The 19,906-nt window shown below is 33.3% G+C and overlaps 1 protein-coding gene across 1 annotated transcript in view; it reads left to right on the forward strand.

Annotated features, from left to right (window-relative positions):
• The window catches only part of ROBO1 (roundabout guidance receptor 1), a 385,179-nt gene that overhangs the window by 58,143 nt on the left and 307,130 nt on the right, over positions 1-19,906 (forward strand). The window contains exon 2 of the mRNA XM_081301295.1: positions 12,626-12,952. Coding sequence (XP_081157421.1) covers positions 12,626-12,952 — 327 coding nt within the window. The remainder of the gene's footprint in view (positions 1-12,625; positions 12,953-19,906) is intronic.

Genomic DNA, 19,906 nt, shown 5'->3' on the forward strand with positions numbered 1-19,906 from the left:
TCAATTAAACTCTTACAGGCTTTCCACCTTTGCAGGCAGGCTTATTTTTGTCAAAGCCTTTGCTTCCACACATTTTAACTATGTTGTATGCAGTTTTGCATGAACAGCTTATTCATATTTGTTTACTGTTTGCTTATATGTGCCACAAAAAGTTTCATTGTTGGTTAAGAAGTATGTTCATGCGTATGTTGTATAACTGTATACACTATCACTCTTATATCATTTATATACACTTTTCTTTTCATTTTTAATAACAAAAGAAAAGAGAGGGACAGAGATGGGTACTACTAACTTTTTATTTTTGTTTTGCACTCTTGTATACAGTGCGCTGTATACCTAGTGCGCTGTCAGCATTTACTATATAATCATTCAGTGAATAAATGGATGCTTAAGAATTAGTAAAGGTTGAATTTTATTTTCTCCATTTTTTAAAAAAATGTTGACTTTCACAACTTCTAAAATAGACTATTTTGTTATGAAAAATAACAGCAGAATATCATGAAATATTTGCAAACTACAGAAACTTATAGAAAGGTAAACAAATATTATTTTGTAACAGTTTGTTTTTATTATTTATTTGTTTATTCATTTATTTTCAAGATCTCTTTCTCTTCAACTGGAATTGAACTATTTACACCTGTTTTTTTTTTTTTTTTTTTTTTTTTTTTTTTGTACTAGGGATTGAACTCAGGGCCACTTGGCCATGAGCCACATCCCCAGCCCTATTTTGTATTCTGTTTGGAGACAGGGTCTCACTGAGTTGCTTAAGGCCTCATTAAGTTGCTAAGGCTGGCTTTAAACTTGAGATCCTCTGGACTCAACCTCCCAAATCGCTGGGATTACAGGCGTGGGCCACCATGCTTGGCTCAGTTTACCCCTATCTTAATCCTTGTATGAATACCACCCATGGTACTGTGTACAGGTTTCTATACCCTTGGAACTATTTTTAAAGAGAGTTCTCTCCTTTGTATGGACTGGGCTGCCTTCCCTTGTGGATTTCTGTTTCCCAGTAGTATAAGCAGGGATTTCCCTTATTTTCTCTTCAGGTGTACGGAGGGAACATTGACTGCCTCCAAGGACACAGCTAGTCTATATCATGTTACAAACTCGTTTTTAATACATGTGGGTTCATTTGCCATTTTCTTCTTACTGATCATTTACTCAGCAAATGTTTATTGAGGACCTGCTAAATGCTAAGTGCTTTTCTAGGCTCTGGGATTGTAGACATTTTTTAGTGTGGTTCAACTACTTATGAACTGTGCTCAAGTGTGTTAACATTATTAATTCCCCCCCCCCCCGTCTGTCTGTCTGTCTGTCTGTCTATCTATCTATCTATCTATCTATCTAATTTATGGCCTTTTCTTTTTAAAATTCAGGTTAAACCATTTCTAAGATAATGACTAAAAGTATTTCCATTTTAAAGTTGCATTTAAACACAAATGATAAATGCGTATTGATATGATATTTCCCATAAGTGAAATGCTCTTAGATGTAAAACATTTTTTGGTTTGTTTTCTTTTTCTTTTTGCATTTGTATATGTTAATATTTTATTTATGGTGGACTTTCCCAGTTAGATCAACAGCACTGTAGCATTGTTTTGAAATGATTATTTACTTACCCCTTTAGAAAATAATGTTTACTACTATGTAAGTATTTGCTATTACTTCAGATTTATAATTTGATAATATTTGGAATACCCTTTAAATGTCCTTGTTTTGTATGCCAAATGAATAGATTGAACCTCGAAGCATCTGTTATTAGGGCATCTCTTAAAATGTGTAAGAACTAAATCCAAGATATTATGAGAGAAGAATGGGGAAGATATAAGGAGGGAACCATTACAATTAGTGTAAAAGATTGCTAATGTGTAAAAGATTTTTTTCAGAAATTCTTTTTCATGTCAAAAGTACTGAGGTTTTAAATTGAGTGAAGTTGACTACATTCCTATAGAGATTTCTCGGTAATCCTTTAAAAGGTTATTTTAAGTATTTTGTTTTCCAGAAGTGTAATTGTCTTTTGACAATTATCCTTAAAATGCAATTCCATACTCTTATCTTGCAGACATTAACAACTCACATTGGAATCAAGGGCCCTTCAAATATGACACAGTATGACTACCTAATTCAAAAAGTAAAGTTGAAAGCTTTATTTTTAGTACATAAATTGATTTTAAGTTATTGACTCAGCAAATTGTATCTATAATAAACAGATACTCTAAAAACCTGATGCAACTCTTTAGTGAAAAAAAAAAAACAATGAACATTACTTTACATAGTAATTTTTTTAAACCTTCCCATGATTAAGCAATTGAATGTATCTATTACTTGCTTTTATGCACTTTTAATTTATGACTTGAAAATATGTTTTCAAGAAACAAATAAGATTAATTTAAGAATATTCTTCTTTCAGAAGTGATCACAGAGAAAGTTTGGTAAAAAAGTTTTGTTTTTTATAATTATAAGAGTATTTTGCAGTTGCCACTTCAATAGGGAAGTCTGCTCATGTTCTGGATATTGAGATTATAGTTGGCTCAAATTTATAACCATCTGTTATTACCTTATTATATCAAGAAATGAAATGCAGTTTCATATTGGTTGCATCTATGTCATTTGTCTTAATGCATAGAAAATCCATGATTATGAATAACTATATTCTTATAGCAATAAATAAAATCATGGGAGCACCCAAATAATGTTACTCACAATTCAAAATATTGTTCAGGATTCTTTGTTAGTGAAAATTTCAAAGTTTCAGTTGGGCCTAACAGCTGAAATTAGCTATTATATTTTATAATATAATTTATATTTTCAGATCTAGGTATTTTGGTCCATGAGAAAAGATATAAAGATGCACTAATACAAATAAACTTACTCCATACTCTTGCTACCTGTGGTATTTTTGTATTTTAATGAGAAGGAAATTAAAGACAATATGATAATTCATCCAGTAGTATTTTTAAAGAACTAGTATATCTTTTAAATCTGAAAGTAATACATTTCGAGAGTGGGGAGAGAGGGAAAAGCAAGGGAGGGTGGAAGTGATCAAAGCAGCATATATGTATGCATGAAATGACATGGTGAAACCCATTAATTTGCACATTTAATATGCATTAATAATTATAATAAAAGGAAAATCTATTTCTATAGTCAGTGGGTCTATTGGGAACATTTTCCCCAATGATCAGATATGTTTTATTATTGATGGCTTTAGATAGTCAGCTTTTGACCTCAGGAAAGAAAAAAATAGGTTTACCATGCTAAGTATTCTAGTTTTGATTTATTTTATTTCTCGAGTTTTTTGAAAGATGTTTTACAAGAATTGTGCCAGAACCTGCCAAAAATTGTGTAAATCAAATTATTATTATTATTATTATTATTATTATTATGTACCAGGAATTGAACTTAGGGACACTCAGCCACTGAGCCACATCCCCAGCCCTATTTTGTATTTTACTTAAAAACAGGGCCTCACTGAGTTGCTTAGTGCCTCACTTTTGCTGAGACCTGCTTTGAACTCCTGATCCTCCTGCCTTAGCCTCCAGTGCTGATGGGATTAAAGGTGTGTGCCAATGTGCCCAGCAAAAACAAATTATTTTGAGTTGGAGTCTCAACCACAATTAGGGACTGAGCTTAGTTTGCAAAAATGTTTACAAATCTAGGAGGAAAATGTAATTTCTCTATAAATTAATGAGAATATTAATGCACCTTCAGAAGATGGTAGGGAGGAGGATTATAAAATCCATTAAAGCTGTTTATACCAGCTTCCAAAATACTAGATTTATGGTTTCAACCCGTGAGTCAATATAATATTATTTTGTGTATCAGATATTATGCTGTCCTATAAAGTCTGGGTTCAAACAGTAACAAGTACCAGATTTGAAGACAGGCAATCTTAATCCAGTTTCTAGTTTTAACTAGGTTCCCTATAGATGCTAGAGTTTTTTTTTTCTTATTATTATAGTTTATTCTACTACTGCCTTGCTTTGAATGGATCTTATTCTTTAATATCATTCTTGTTAATATTTTTGTCTTCCTTGGAAGACTTTAGGCTGTGAAGATCAGTGATTTTATATTTCATATTTCTTTATGTTAGCAGTACTTAGCACAATTTATAAAAGATTATAAGTAGTCTTATCCTAATACTGTATAGAAAAACAAATAAGCAAATGATGTGCAAATTGATGGATGAGAAAGTGAAGAATTTGGGTTTTAAGATATACAAATATTTTTGCTTGGCATTTTTTAGAAAACAAAAATCCTCCTATTTGCATGTTAACTGGAATTTTCTACTAAAGGGCAAATAGAAAAAAGTGAACTCAGCTAGCCAACTTCAACCTCCAATCTTTTTATTTACAGCTACGGGTGAAATCCTGCCTGATTTGACTCAGCTGAGGCAATTCCTGCAGTTAATTCTTTAGTCTCTTCTACTTAGTGTCCATATTATTAAAAATGGGGGTGGGGTAGGCAAAATGGTTTCTAAAATTTAACTTATGCTACTGTCACTCTTTTTTTATATCCCTGGGGACACAGCCATATGATATTAGATTATATAGGAACGTGACAAAAACAACAGGAATTCACTCCTGGAATTTCACTGGGGTCTATTTTGGTAATCATTTTAGATGATACATTCTACCCCTGACAGTTAATTATTGAGATTATTCTAACTTGGGCTAGAAGTAGTTCTTTTTTTTCTTTAGGTAATCTTCTTTAGGTAAAGATTATAATCAGGAGAAATTAGGATAAAACAAAGTAGTCTAGGGAAATGCCATGATCTATTTATTCATCACGGGGTTCTTTTGGTACATTCTGTTTCCCTTGTGTTCTTTTACTACATCTGATTTCAGGTGGAAGATTTAGTTTTTCAGTAGTGTGTGGAGTGTTTTTATAATCTTTCTTCCAACAGTAAGCATGAGTGTTTGAGAAATGTGTGTAACTCCATAGAGGATATTTAAGTGTGTTTTCTACATAGTGAGTAATTAATGGGTTCTGCTTTCTTATTTTTAACAAATATCTCCTTCTAGGTTGAGATTCTGACAGGAAAATTACAGGATTGGTGCCTGTGATAGGATGAATGTTAGTAATTGGTGGCCATTCTACTCCCAGAAATGTAAATGGAGCTTAAGTAAAGAACATAAGAAGCAAGTTTCCTTTAAGAATATAAATATTCTTTTACAAATATAAGTATTTTTGTCAAGTCCATTGTTTACATTGCCACCCCATCTTGGACAGATGTCACCAAATTGTCTATTAATATTCATTGTGTTGTCTGTCAGCTATTCATTAAATTTGTTCCTTTTATGATCTGAGCAATTTTATAAGCATTTTTTTTGCTTCAAGATGCTTTAATACGATATACCATGCAGATGGATATTTTAATAAATGTAGGTTTTCTAATTTTTAATCTACCAAAGCATATGGAAAAGAAATTTGGATGCCAATAAGACTTTCTTAATAAAATACTTTTTTTGCCCTTGGCCTACTAAGAAACTTGAAAATAAAAATAAACATAATTCTGTAATAATTATGCTATGGTAGAAAAAATAATAAAATCATATAGAAAAAAGAATAAAATTATATATTGTATGTGAAGCTGTATAGATAAAATTATACACGTGTGTGCATGCACATACACAGACCCCTCAGCAGAATATTAACAAGGTCAGTCTCTTAAATGGTTACTGGCTTGTGTTTCTGTGAAAATGATGTCTCAGTGGGGGGAACACTTTACATCCAACTAAGACTTTGGTTTCCTCATCATAAATCTCATGTGACTTTGATATATTTCCTTGAAATACTTAGCACTTACGTATTATATATCTTTTTCCAGCTGTGGTTGTGTAAATATTTAGATATTTCATTCACTGGTGTTTATATTTTATCTTCCAACCAGGCAGCTGTTGAAAGAATCCTGCTCTGTCCTTTTCTGGGATACTGGTCTTGCTCGAAGTCAGTGGGGCTCTATTCCTAAGTTCTACCAGGATTCTTTCTGACAGCAGTTGACAGTATCATTCTAATTCCTTGTTAAGGCCTCCTTTCAGGATCTGCCCTTTTCTTTTACCATGTCTTCTTTGTAACTTGTAAGTTTCCTATGCGGAGCATGCTTGAAACCTAGAAGTTGGTTTTATCAATTGTTATAAAAACCTTATAATTTATAATTTAAAATATAACAAAATTATTTAAAATATAACAAACTGGAATGGTGGTTGGCAGGTAGCTTACACGGACTCAGAATTTATGTTTGGAGAAAACTTTTTTGCATAATAAATAATATTAAATATGTATTATATATTATAGAAAGATTACATTGTGATGGAGGAAGGTAAATGCCACTTTAAGGGAGGAAGATTAGTGACTAATATGTCCTACTTGGGGTCTTTCATTTACAATTCTGTATGCACTCATGCACTTCCCTATTATTAGTTTTTATTATAAATCTCAAAATCCTTTTTTTAAAAAATTTTAGATGTTGGGGATTGAACTCGGGCCATGTGCATGAACACTCTACCACTGAGCCACAGCATCAGCCCTTTCTTATTTTATTTTGAGACAAGTTTCCATTAAGTTGCTCAGGTGGGCCTTGAACTTGTGATCCTTCTGCCTCCGATTCCCAAGTACCTGGGATTACAGGGTGTGAGCAACTTCTCCTGGCTCAAAGTCCTCCTTTTGAGAATAGTGTTATAACTTAGTGGCAGAGTATGCCTTCCATGTGCAAGGCTCTGGTTCAGTCCTTGGTATTACAAAAAAAAAAAAAAAAAGTAGTAAAGAAAAGGAAAAAAAAATTGTCCTTTCAGACAGTGGACCATAGCTATATGTATAAAATTGGGTGACTTTTCTCACTTTACAGATAGAATATCAGAGATTTTTTCCTTCACGTATATTGCCAGAAAAAAGTTTGAAACTAGTGATATTTAGGTTTTTTTTTTTTTTTTTTTTTTGTGTGTGTGTGTGTGTGTGTGTGTGTGTGTTTGTGTGTGTGGTCCTGGGGATTGAACTCAGGGCCTCCTGTACTCAAGGCAAGCACTCTACCAACTGAACTATATTCTCAGCCCGATATTTAGTGTTTTTTATTTGTTTGTTTGTTTTTAAGAGAGAGAGAGAAAGAGAATTTTAATATTTATTTTTTAGTTTTCAGCGGACACAACATCTTTGTTTGTATGTGCTGCTGAGGATCGAACCCAGTACTGCACACATGCCAGGCAAGCGCGCTACCGCTTGAGACACATCCCCAGCCCAATATTTAGTTTAATAGTACAAATAATTGTGTAAGAACTGGGCTTCTGAAGTCATTAGGGTTACAGATAGACATTCTATGTATGGGGAAAGAACAATAGATGCCATTAGGTTTGACTGCTTCTTGCTTTCTTTTTTTTTTTTTTTTTTTGGTACCAGGGGCCCTTAACCATGGAGCCATATCCCTAGCCTCTGCCCATCCCCCCCCCTTTTTTTTTTATTAATTTTTACACAGGATCTCCTGAGTTGCTTAGGGCCTCCCTGCTGAGGCTAACTTTGAACTCTTGATCCTCATGTCTCAGTCTACCAAGCTCCTGGGATTACAGGTATACACCACTGAGCCCAGCTCTCACTCTTTTTATCATCTACATTTTACAAGGAAGCAATCAGAATGAACAATTCTAGTGTGGAAAGCATAGCTCATTTTTCTATGGATTTTAACCAGTTAATCCTAGCAGTATTTATGGTCTAGCTGGCAAGAGCAAGAGCTTTGGATTTGACTAGGATTGACTTCCAGCACTGCCATCTCCCAGCTGAATGACAGCTGAGATCTCAGTTCCCCATATGGACACCAGATATAACAACACCCACCTCATAAAGATGTTGTTGTGAGAAAGGAGATGATGGATAATTAATAGCAGTTTTTCTTTTCGATCTCTTTCTTGCCTGCTTAAACTTGATTACAAAGACTAATTTATTACAGTTTTTATAAAGATGATGACTAGCATTTATGGTTTTATTATGGAGGTTATCCAATCATTCATTGTAAATATGACTCAGAAATTGGAAAGTCCCTTTCATGAAGTTTTTTCGTTGTGAGAAATGAAAGATTTCTATGTTTGCTATGATTTCCAAAGGTGCTTGGTCTACTCCAGTTAAATAGCTTCTTCTGCTAAACGTATTCATTCTCTTCAGATTATTATATGCTTCATAGTATATATTTTCTCTTTAAATGTGTTTCTCAGGAGCAAAGTTCAATGGGATATCCTGCAAAAAAGAAAAACTAAGAGTTCAATGACTAAATAAGTTTGGGAAATGCTGCATATCATATTCCTTTTCTGGCACCTCACAGTGTACATTAGCAAAACTAAAGACACTGAGATCCATGCCTTTTTTTTTTCTAGCAATGCTAGTAATGACCTGAGGAAAGACTATTCACAGAACATTTTTGAAAATGTAGTCATTAATAATATAGAAAGCATTTTTATTGCTAAAACTCTTACTGAATGCTGCTGTACAAACATCATGGTGAAAACTTGGGTCTGAATCCTTCATTCCCAAAAGTCATGCTGGCTGTGGTCCAGCTCTGCAGAACTGCAGGTTAGGATAGAGGGAGTCTTCAGCAAGGCTGCTATTCAGTGGAGCCTGGGTGACCTCCAGGTTCTGTAATCCGCATTACTTCCTCTAGTCTCTCCCCAGATAGTTTTATTCTTTCCCATGGTTTTTGTCTCCATCTCTATTCTAATCCACAGCTCTAGCTGAGATTTCTTTTCTAAAGTTCAACTTGAATATGCATTTTGATAATATAGACATACCCCAAATTCTCCATGTGTCATACTGAATAAATATCTTCCTCTCACCCAATCTCACTCTGGTTTCCTATTTGCATTTTGACTGCTCTTCACTTATCCTCGAGATCAGGAATCTGGAATCTCCCTTCCTCCATTGCTTCCTTGTATTTCATTTCCATCATCCTCCATGTTGCCAGTAATTTTATTATGACATAATAAAATTAGACTTTCCCTATTTTTCTTTCTGTCAATGTCTAAGTTCAGGTTCTCAGATTTATTGCTTAAAGGGTATAAAGTATCCTCTTCATCTTCCTCTAACTTACCTTCTTAAGTCCAGCGTCCTACTAGCCATAGTGAGCTGTTTTCTTTTTTTTTCTTGCAGTACTAGTGGTTGAACCCAGGGGTACTTCTCCACTGAACTAATTCCCTATCCTTATTAATTTTTATTTTTGAAACAGGGCTTCTCTAAGTTACCCAGCCTGACCTTAAACTTCTGATCTTCTTGCCTCATTCTCTCCAGTAAGTGATATTAGAGGTGTGTGCCCCTGGCTAATAGTGACCTCTTTAAAATCAAAGTTGGTCATACTGATCCCTTACTTAAATGGATTCCTGTTGCCTTCAGCTAGGTTGCAGAACTGCAGCTTGATGTGCAAAGCCTATCACATCACTTCTTGTAGCTATTTTTCAGTGAATTCAACATGCATTTCATATACAGCCATAATAACCTACTTGCAGGTCCGATAAGTGTACCGTATACTCTTGTAGCTGTTCCTCTAGGTGAAATCATCTCCTTTCTTTTCTTTAAGACTCATTTTCAAGGTTTATCACAAGTTCCATGTCTCTCTATGTTTCTCTGACTTGCTTAGGCTGTCTTGGATGGCCATGTTCTTATAGGAATCCATGCATCTCTATTACCTATTTCAAATGGACTTTCAGAATTCAAATTAAAATTTGCTTTAATAAAATATATCGGGCTGGGGATGTGACTCAGTGGTTGAGTGCCCCAAGTACTGCTGGGTTCAATTGCTGGCACCTAAATAAATAAATAAATAAATGTGTATTATCTCATTAGTTTTTCTTCAGCATCCATCTTTTGTAATTATAGTCAAGATAAAGGCCAATGATATATTACAATGCTTTATTTTCTGAGTTTTGTAGCATTGATGATTATGAGTAATCTAAAACCAATATTAATTTCACCTGACTTAAATATAGATAGTATGAATTTCCAATTCATCTTTTCCACATATGGCTGGTTTATTTCCCCCTCTTTTAGAGTCTGGTTGCATTTAAAGAATTTATAGCATACTGTTTACCATGCACTAAATGAAAGCTATCCATACTGTTTACCATGCACTAAATGAAAGCTATCTGTCAGTATTTCTGATAGTAAGACTCTTATTTGGTTAAGTGTATAACTTTTTGTCTCCTGAAGGTTATAAGCAAATAATAGATCTTTCAGTTTCATCATTCACTTCATTCATTTCACTAAGAAAAAATAAAAATTGTAGTAGTTACATATTAGGCACAAATATAAATAAGCCTATGCAGGGTTTATACTCTATTAAGATTGAACAATGTATATATTGCTTACAATTTTAAAAGAGAAGTCCTGTGTGGTGTAGCGTGTTTGTAATCCCAGCAATTTAGGAAACTGAGGCAGGAGGACTGCAAGTTCGAGATCAGCCTCAGCAACTTTGGGAGACCCTGTCTAAAAATTTAAAACAAACAAACAAACAAATAGATAGGACTGGGGAAGTAGTTCAGTGATTCAAACCAGTGCCAAAAAAAAAAAAAAAAAAGATTAAATCTTCTAAAGTCTTTTAAAAAGTCTATAGGTCTTTTCAAGTCTTTTAAAAAGTATATCTGCATTATTCCATTTTTTTTTTAATGGTACCAGGGATTGAACCACTGAGCCACATCCCCAGTCCTTTTTATTTTTTATTTTGAGATAGGGTCTCACTGAGTTGCTTAGGACCTTGCTAAGTTGCTGAGGATGAACTTGAATTTAGGATCCTCTTGCCTCAGCCTCCTGAATTGCTAGAATTATAGATGTGTGCCACCAAGCCAGGTTTACAGTGCATGATTCTTAAGCTGCAATGCATTCTGCTTAGCTTGTTCTTTTGTGTTAGAATTTCATTTAGTTTTTCATTTATTCAACATTTATTTATTTATTTTGTGATATCAGGAAGCAAACCCAGGGCCTTGTATCTTCTGGGAAAGTGCTCTAACACTAAGCTGTATTTCTGGTTCAACACACTTCCTCAGTACTGTAGTGTGCTCAGAACTCTACCAGACACAAGAGAAAACCATGACCAAAATCAGACCCACAGATCTTACAGACTAGTGGAGAAAAGACCATAGTGGAAGCCTCAGACAAATAGACTTAAATTATAATTCTGAATGTTGTTACCAAGTATACTTAAAGCATCCTGCTTGGGTTTATAGAAACAAAATTTAGTTTTTGGGAAAAATTGGGGAAACAGAGATTTGAAAGAATTGTGGGTGTAAAGTAATATGAGTTCATTTGGAGCCCAGGGCCTGTGGCTGTCATAGGCCACAGGGTAGGAGGAAGCCCACTATGTCTGTGGAACCAGGAAGACTGAGAGAAGGGAGCAGAGAAAGGAGTGGACAGGAAATCTGGAGAGTCTGATCAGGGAAGGAAATGGCTGGCTCTTGTGGGTCTCCTTGAAGATTTAGGAGCAGTGAATTTATTCTAAGGGCCTCTGAAGTAAAGCAGGACTCAGATTGTGCTTGCACCTGAAAGTCTTCATCAGATCATATGGAAGTAAACTATTTCAATGGCTTTCTCAAACCCTGGCAGGGGGGATAGTAGTTGGATCTGGGATAGTAGCTGGCTGTAGAAATAGACATGAGTAGACTGAATTGAGAAAGTTTAGGAGGTATAGAGGCGGGAAGGGAGGTGTCAGGCAAGCTTGCTTCTATTGTGCTTTCTTGAGTGAGTTTCGAACACCATTAAAAGCCAAGTTCTGGGCTCCATTTAATGAAGGCTTGGGCTGTTGAATTTGAGTAATTTACATATTTACGCTATACAAAGCATAAATAGGATAAGAGTTTTAAAAATATGAAACATGATCCTGTTTGTGAGATTATAATATCATTGGAAAAATAAGGCACAAAAACAGGATATATTTAAATGACATTTACATATAGACCTTCATTTCTTAAGTACTATTTAAGGTCCATAATGCAGCTCCTTACCCAGTATTCTTTTCCATTAATATTGTATTTATTCATTTGAATTCAATTATTTAATATTCAAATATTCATAAAATAATGAAATAAATTTATTAATTAAAGCTGTGGGGAATATATTTATGTGTGTGTATATATATATATATATACACACACAGATTTTATTATTTAGGAAGAGATAAGAATCTATATGAAGAAATTTTATTGTATTTGAATATAAATTTTCATTTGTGTACAGCATGTTTTGTTAGAGTCTTAATTGATGATAGTTAAAAGGAGATGCCAGGAAGCCATGGTATTATTTGTAATACTCAGGAAGCTGTTTAGCAGTTCCCTGACAGGTTTCTCTTCAAAAGCAGGCACTGTGCATGGTATAAACAATGTAATGGGCTCTAAAATGATTCCTGGTCAGGGATTTGAACAGCAAACAGGATTTGTACAAGTAGAGTGTAAGCAAGAGAACTTTCTAAGTGGAGGGTCAAAAGAATTCAGGATTTGGAAGGTGCAGTCAAAGTGGATGCCAGAAGGATTAGTTAGCAGATAGGATAGGAAGGGTAGGTCAACATTAGGTAGTGTTTAAATAATAGTGTTAAAAACTTCTGATATAAGGCTTTTAACTGTTTTTGAGTGAAACAGGAAGATATTTTGTCAATTCTTTTTTGCAGGCTCCCGTCTTCGACAGGAAGATTTTCCACCTCGAATTGTTGAACACCCTTCTGACCTAATTGTCTCAAAAGGAGAACCTGCAACTCTGAACTGTAAAGCTGAAGGCCGCCCCACACCCACTATTGAATGGTACAAAGGCGGGGAGAGAGTGGAAACAGACAAAGATGACCCTCGCTCACACCGAATGTTGCTGCCAAGTGGATCTTTATTTTTCTTACGTATAGTACATGGAAGAAAAAGTAGGCCTGATGAAGGGGTCTACGTGTGTGTGGCAAGGAATTACCTTGGAGAGGCTGTGAGCCACAACGCATCGCTGGAGGTAGCTAGTAAGTAAAATGGGCTTTCTGTGTTTGGCAGGGGGAGTGGCCAAGTAATGATAATGGCAATGAAAAATAGAGCATGTGCAATAAATAGGCTTTACTTGAGGACCCTCTGTACTTATTTTATATCTGGATGAAACCTAGTTTTCAAATTGTCTTTATTTCTCATCCTAGCTAGTTATTCTAGCTAGACTGAGGTTTGTGCATGTAGTTGTTGAACCTTTTGACTTTTGATTTGGAACTGTTTTCTATTAACAATTTCACTGAACTTATTCCCCTCCTTTTTTACTTCTAAAAATAGTGAATATCATAATGTGATTGCAAATAATATAGTATAGGATTTTAAAAAGCTGTCTTCATTGGAAGAATTACTCTCAACTTGTAATATAAGGTATGGTTTTAAACAATTTCTAATTCTTGGAAATATATTATACTTCTCTTAATGCTAAATCTAGAAAAGATTTATAGGCTTTATACTTGGCTTCTATAGTGAAGTGTCAAAAATGGTGCATGTAATCCTCTAGTAGGTTATGCTAGAATATGTTGACTAATGATTAAATTGTTTTTAGAGTCTAAATGTTCATTTTATTTGAATAAGATTTGGACTTCTCTTATTTTTCTATCCATATTCAAAAGGTAGCCAAAACATTTCATTTCCTTGAAAAATCCTGGTGTAGATCTATGACAAAAATTGAGAATTTCAGGGCTGGGGTTGTGGCTCACTGATAGAGTGCTTGCCTAGCATGCATGAGACACTGGGTTTGATCCCTAGCACCACATAAAAATAAACAAATAAAATAAAGGTATTGTGTTCATCTACAACTAAAAAAAAATCTTTAAAAACACTGAGAATTTCTGCATAAGGATTGGAGAGACAGATGAGATTAAGCTTAATTCCCTTAACCGCATACATAACTGTATTCACAACTATGCATATATTTCTATATGTTTTTCCAGATAAGTAATATTTTCATATGATTTATGTTTAACATTTTAATAATATAATCATTTTCATAGTCTATAGCATTTTACTGTAACTTGAATAAATAGAACCATAAATAATTATAAAATTGTAGACACAGAAAAGAATTTAGAGATAATTATTCCAGCTCAATTATATTATTAATGTGGAATCAGCTCCAGAGTGCTTAAATGATTTGATCATCTACACAAAGTTATGTAGTGCTTACATTGAGACAGAATGTCAAAAGTGTATGATATGAGCATAAAATATAATTAGAATAAAACAAAGTAACATTTTAAAGCATAACAAAACTAATCATTCATATTTTTTCACTGTTTACTGGAAACCAGTATTTGCATTTCACTGTCTTATTGTATTGCCCTGACTCTCCCTGAAGTCTTAGAATGAACTCGGCAAGGTGTATGAAAACTATCATCACAACAAAAAGATATTTTGCTTTTATTTTTATTTTTTTGAGGCCCAACTTTAATGTAGTTTTTCAAACAAAAGAAATATAAGTGTTCAACTTATTTTTAAATAATATCTGTTTGAGTCATCTTTCAATGTTAAGATTCTGGCACCTTTCTAACTTTTGGTCTATTTACGCTTAATAATTCTTTGCAGAGGTAAAATTAAGTTAGCACTTGAAAACAAATTTAGAGAATCAGAAAAGCTAATACAGAACACGTAGGCCAGCTCCAATTTCTGGTAGGTAAGAAACTGAAAACCAGAGGGAAAATCAAAATGATTGTTCTCTGGAATCATAATTTCTAATAAATGAAGTGTGTATCAACAGGAGTAGCAAAAAGTCATCTGGTGTTTCTGGATTACTTTTTGCTCTACTCACATTCTTATCATTGTCTGGATTTTAAGAAGGAAGTTATAGGTTTGAACAGGTCTAAATACTCACCTTCTAGATCTTCCTTTTCCAAAACACCTTTAGTTTCACTCCAATGATCAAGATGCCCTTCATGCATTGGGATTTAGACAGCCTTCTTTCCAATTAAGTCATTTCTAAGGTAGGCATTCCATTACCTTGAGAAGCCATTATGTGAAAAGCTGTTCATCCCCCTCAACAAATGTACAATCAGAATTGAAACCAGACACAAGATCATTATATCACTTCTACCAGCAAAATATTCAAAGACAGAGCCCCTTCATGCATAATTCACAAATTTTAGCATGATGTTCATCATTATGTCCTCAAAATGTTTTCCAGCTCTAGAGGAAAAAAATATTCTAATTTACTGATTAAACTTTTTTTTTTTCTTTTTAAAGACAAGGTGTTGATTAATTGCTTGGGGCCTTGCTAAATATCTGAGGCTGGCCTTGAATTTATGATCTTCTTACCTCAGCTTCCCAAATTGCTGAGATTATATGTGTGTGTCTCCACACTCAGCTAATTTACTGAACAAAATTTAACAGAAAAACTTTAAAAATATTTGAACAGTAACAATCACGATATCTATAAAAGGAGAAAGCATAGATACTATAAATTGTCAAGTAAGATTTAGTTAATTAGGATAGTTTGATAACAAGTATTCTTATTAAAGATAATAATAATTTGAAACCTTAAAAAAGCTTAAGGAGCATTTGTTTTGAATAATTTTTATGCTAGGTTAATTACAATGAATAGAAAAATATTTTATTTGAATGAGACATGATTTGAACATAAGTTTATGAGAAAAATAAATTACTCAGCCATTTAAAAGGATTTGGTGTCATTAAAGTTTAGAAACTATTTAGTAAATGTATGCTTCAGTTTGCTACAAAAAGATATGTAGTAATTGAATTCACTGTATTTCAGTTATTTATTTATTTGTTTATTTATTTGTGGTGCTAGAGATTGAACCCTAGGTTGCTCTATCTCTGAACCCCATCCACAACCCTTTGTACTTTTGATTTTGAGAAGGGTCTTGCTTAGTTGCCCTGGGTGGCCTTGAACTTGTGATCTTTCTGCTAAATCTGAGAATGGAGGCATGCGCCACCATGCCTAGCTCAGTTATTTATTTTAAGAAACAAGTTCTGCTCATTCACCATCTTTAGAATGGTTTTGTCCTAAATCCAAAATTAGCCATTTGTATGCTTTGTTAATAACTAAGATGGAAAGAAGGGGGAAGCATGGGTCATATTTCTATAAGATAAACCTGTAAAGTTTAGTTACAGTTTGGGTTTTATTTTTTCTTGGAGAATATACTACTTTTTTTAAAAAAATATTTCCTTAGTTTAGGTACCAGAAGTTCACTGAATACTATTCTTACTTTCCCCAAGGCTCAAACACAGGAAGACAAAGATTGCATCTAATATTGTAGTGACGCTGTAGCCCCAAGTGATAGCATTAACAAAAGTGTCTTGAGGCAACGCAGGTTTCACAGTGCAGTTGTTGGTAATGCTTTTAAAAACATTTATCAGTGTTTTACTTGTGCTTAAACCAAGTTTTACAGCTGTAACAACAACTGGCTTGCTTGGTTCCTCATAATTGTCAGTCCCTCAAACTTTGAAAAAAAAGATTATGGAATGCCATTTAAAACTCTTATTTCTATAGAGAAATGATAATATTCTTGCATATTATGTCTGTAGAGTTTATTTAAATGGGAACAATGCAGCTGGGGATTATATTTATTGATTACCTTTAGTTTATTTTTATTTTCATTTACATTACATTTATAACCAGGGTTGACCTTCTTGCAGAGAATATTGGCTCACATTTTGGTGCTTATTCTTACCATGTGGTAAAAAACTGTCTTCCTTTTTCTTAAGCACTGAATTTTGTTGCAGGTAAACTTATTTCACATTATTATGAAGTTTAAAAACATGACAGTTAAGATATGTTCAGCAGCCTTTATTTGTAATATCTATACCTGGAAATTTTGGTTTGGGTTTTATAAAGGAAAAGAATCTCTCTAATCACAAATGTGTTTTTTAAAATTATTTCTTCATTATTAGTTCTCTTTGCAAATGAAGAATGACATATTTTGATAGTGATATTTAATTATGTAATTTAGAAGACACTGCTGTTTAAAAGATTTAGGAAAACTCACTATGGGGACTGGAGTTGTAGCTCAGTGGCTGAGTGCTTGCCTAGTATGCATGAGGCACTGGGTTCAATCCTCAGCACCACATAAAAAAAAATAATTCACTATGTGTCTAATTCAGTTTCAAACTTGGCTTTTCTTAAGGATCATGCAAAGCAGTTTTTTTTTTAATTAGAGCATTATAGTTACATATAAAAAAAACAAAAAAAAAATAAAAAGCAATCTTCTTGCTTATTTTGGATTATATATGTTGGAGAGTCTATGAAATGCTTATGAAAATATCTTATTGATTTATTATTCTACATTGAATAACACCAATTATTAAGTTTATGTTATGCCTGGCACAGATTAATAACACAGTTCTTTGATATAGCTTGTATTTAATAAGTAATTTGATCTTAAATAATTACATTGAATTTTAAGGAAAATTTATTTGAACCCTGACCTTCAAGCTTTCCATTGTAGACTGTGGCTCTCTAAGTCATCTGCTAAGCAGTGGTACAGTCAACATATGGCTATTTGTATCCTAGTTAAGCTGTTTTCTCCTGAGGAAGAGAAATTCCCTTCAGAATAGGCAGACATCTGCTGGCCTTCTATGTAGCAAAACCATAGAAGAACTGTATTTCCTGGGGAAAAAATCATTTTTGTTAATTAATCAAAGATTGTAGTTCTAGAATTTATTTACTGGAGTGCTCTTTTTTTTTTTTTTTTTTTTTTTTTTTTAGATCCTCAGTACTTTGAAGTAAAATATTGTCTTTTGAAGGAATATTCTCTATTGCTTTCAATACATGATGACCTTTTTGTTGTTATAAAATGATGGTTCTCAAAGTGTTTTAGAATTTGTATTGTCTAATTTTCCTCACTTAGGTAAAATAAGAAAGTGAAATGAATATGTATGGTAAATATACACATTTACCTGGGTACAATACAATGTATTTTCAGAATCTAGTCCAGAGTAGATGGAAACTTTCCTCCTGGGAATGAAATGGTTCAGATGAGATGAGGTGAAAATGAAATATGTCATTATATTTTTAATTATTTGAATGATTTTGTGTGTGTGTGTGTGTGTGTGTGTGTGTGTGTGTGTGTGTTATCAGGACAGAATCGTGGAAAAGAAGATCTGTTCAATATCATACAGCTGATCAGTGATGGAATGAAAACCAGAACTCAAGTCTCCTTACATAGAACTTGGGATAGACAAGAATCCCTGAGTTCTGTGGTGTTAACTCCAGAGCTTAGAAATAGCTATTTTGTGAAATGAGATGGTTTTTGGTAATGTCAGAAAAGTCATATATACTTTATGTGTGTGTTCACATAAACAGGTACAGGTTCTGTGAAAAACTTTTCATCTTGGAATTGACCTGGGTTTATATTTCATTTTTTAAAAAAGTCCCTGTTTCCTTTACTTAATTTGTTTTACCTTAAAAAAAAAAAAAGAAGAAAAAAATCTTGCCATTTTTAAGCACTCTGACCAAATTCTAAAATATTTTTACATATCATATCTTTTTTTCCCATTATTCCAAAGAGAAGTATTAAAGAGTCATTTCAGGATTTTCATTTTCTTGTACTTGTTTTTCCCAAATTGATTCATGATTAAATGAAATATTGTATGTGTAATATGTTGCACATAGTTATATTTAATGTCTAATTATTGCTGTTTTTACTAGTTTTTTTCTCTTTACCTCCACTGTGATCAGATAATAGAAAATTGAAGGATTATTTATACAAAGCCTTTTATCTGAAGGAGCTGTGGATGCTTCTGACATCAAAAATGCTATCAACCCTGGTTCAATTTTGAATTCAGAACTTATTTGGTAAGATACAGTAATTTAAATGAAATGATTCAGTCATCAAATTGTCCTTAAATTAATTTCTAATTAAGTAAAGAGTGTGATGGATATGCTAAATTCCATTTTGGTTGGAATTGATGGTATGGAAAATTTTCCCTTATTTATGGATACTCACTGTATAATACAGGACGTGCAGATAGTATGGACTGAAATCATTTATTTCAGGGACAAATTAACACATTCATTTTTATAATGTTTATACTCAGGATGATATTCAAATTTTTAAAAATTTTTTTTTAGTTGTTGATGGACCTTTATTTATTTATTTATTTATTTATTTATTTATTTATTTATTTATTTATGGTGCTGAGAATCAAACCCAGTGTCTCACCCATGCTAGGCAAGCACTCTTACACTGAGCTATAGCACTAGCCTCGAATTCAAATGTTTTTAAAAAAATTTATGTATGTTCATTTAAGTGAAGAAGCCATTAATCAGAGTAGTCCTTTGTTCATGTTTTTATAATAAACTCTTAACATTTCTGTTAGGTTTATAGCTGTTTTATCATCTTAAGTGACTAAGAAACAAAAATCAGAAAAAAAATCATGAAATCTTAATTATGATATAAGTGAGTAGCAGTCCATGGAGCCACTTCTCATATTCAAATATCAGTCTTAGGCTCTGTTATAAGTAAGTATAGAATGTTATCTCTTCCAGCACATGTAGTGTGAATTGTATATTTGCTGGGAAAAACAAAAGCAAGAGCAATATCGTTGGATATTGCATTAAGAGAAAAGAGTTTTTATTTTCTTTTGAAAGACTATACAAATTCTCCTTCACATATTGGGGTTTTACCTTTCAAAGAGTAGTTGTGAAATATAAAAATAGAAACTCATTTTCTACAGTGCACATGGGAAATGACAGTGGCAGTAGGCATAAATAGAAAGTTTGAGTTTTAATGGATGTTTCAATAGGAAAGGACAACTTTGCTGACCATCTCAATGTGTTAGAGGAAATAGCGGTGTCAGAGAATGTACTATAGATTCTGGCAATTAATAATCATCAGATTATATTCCATTTTAAACTGCTCTTAAACAATGGATTGTAAGCTCAAGTGTTTTAGGTTGACTGTTTTTGTTTTTTTGTTTTTTTTTTGGTGGTACTAGGGATT

Source organism: Spermophilus citellus (assembly GCF_964194105.1).
Source record: "Spermophilus citellus genome assembly, chromosome: 7".
Taxonomy (NCBI): Eukaryota; Metazoa; Chordata; class Mammalia; order Rodentia; family Sciuridae; genus Spermophilus; species Spermophilus citellus.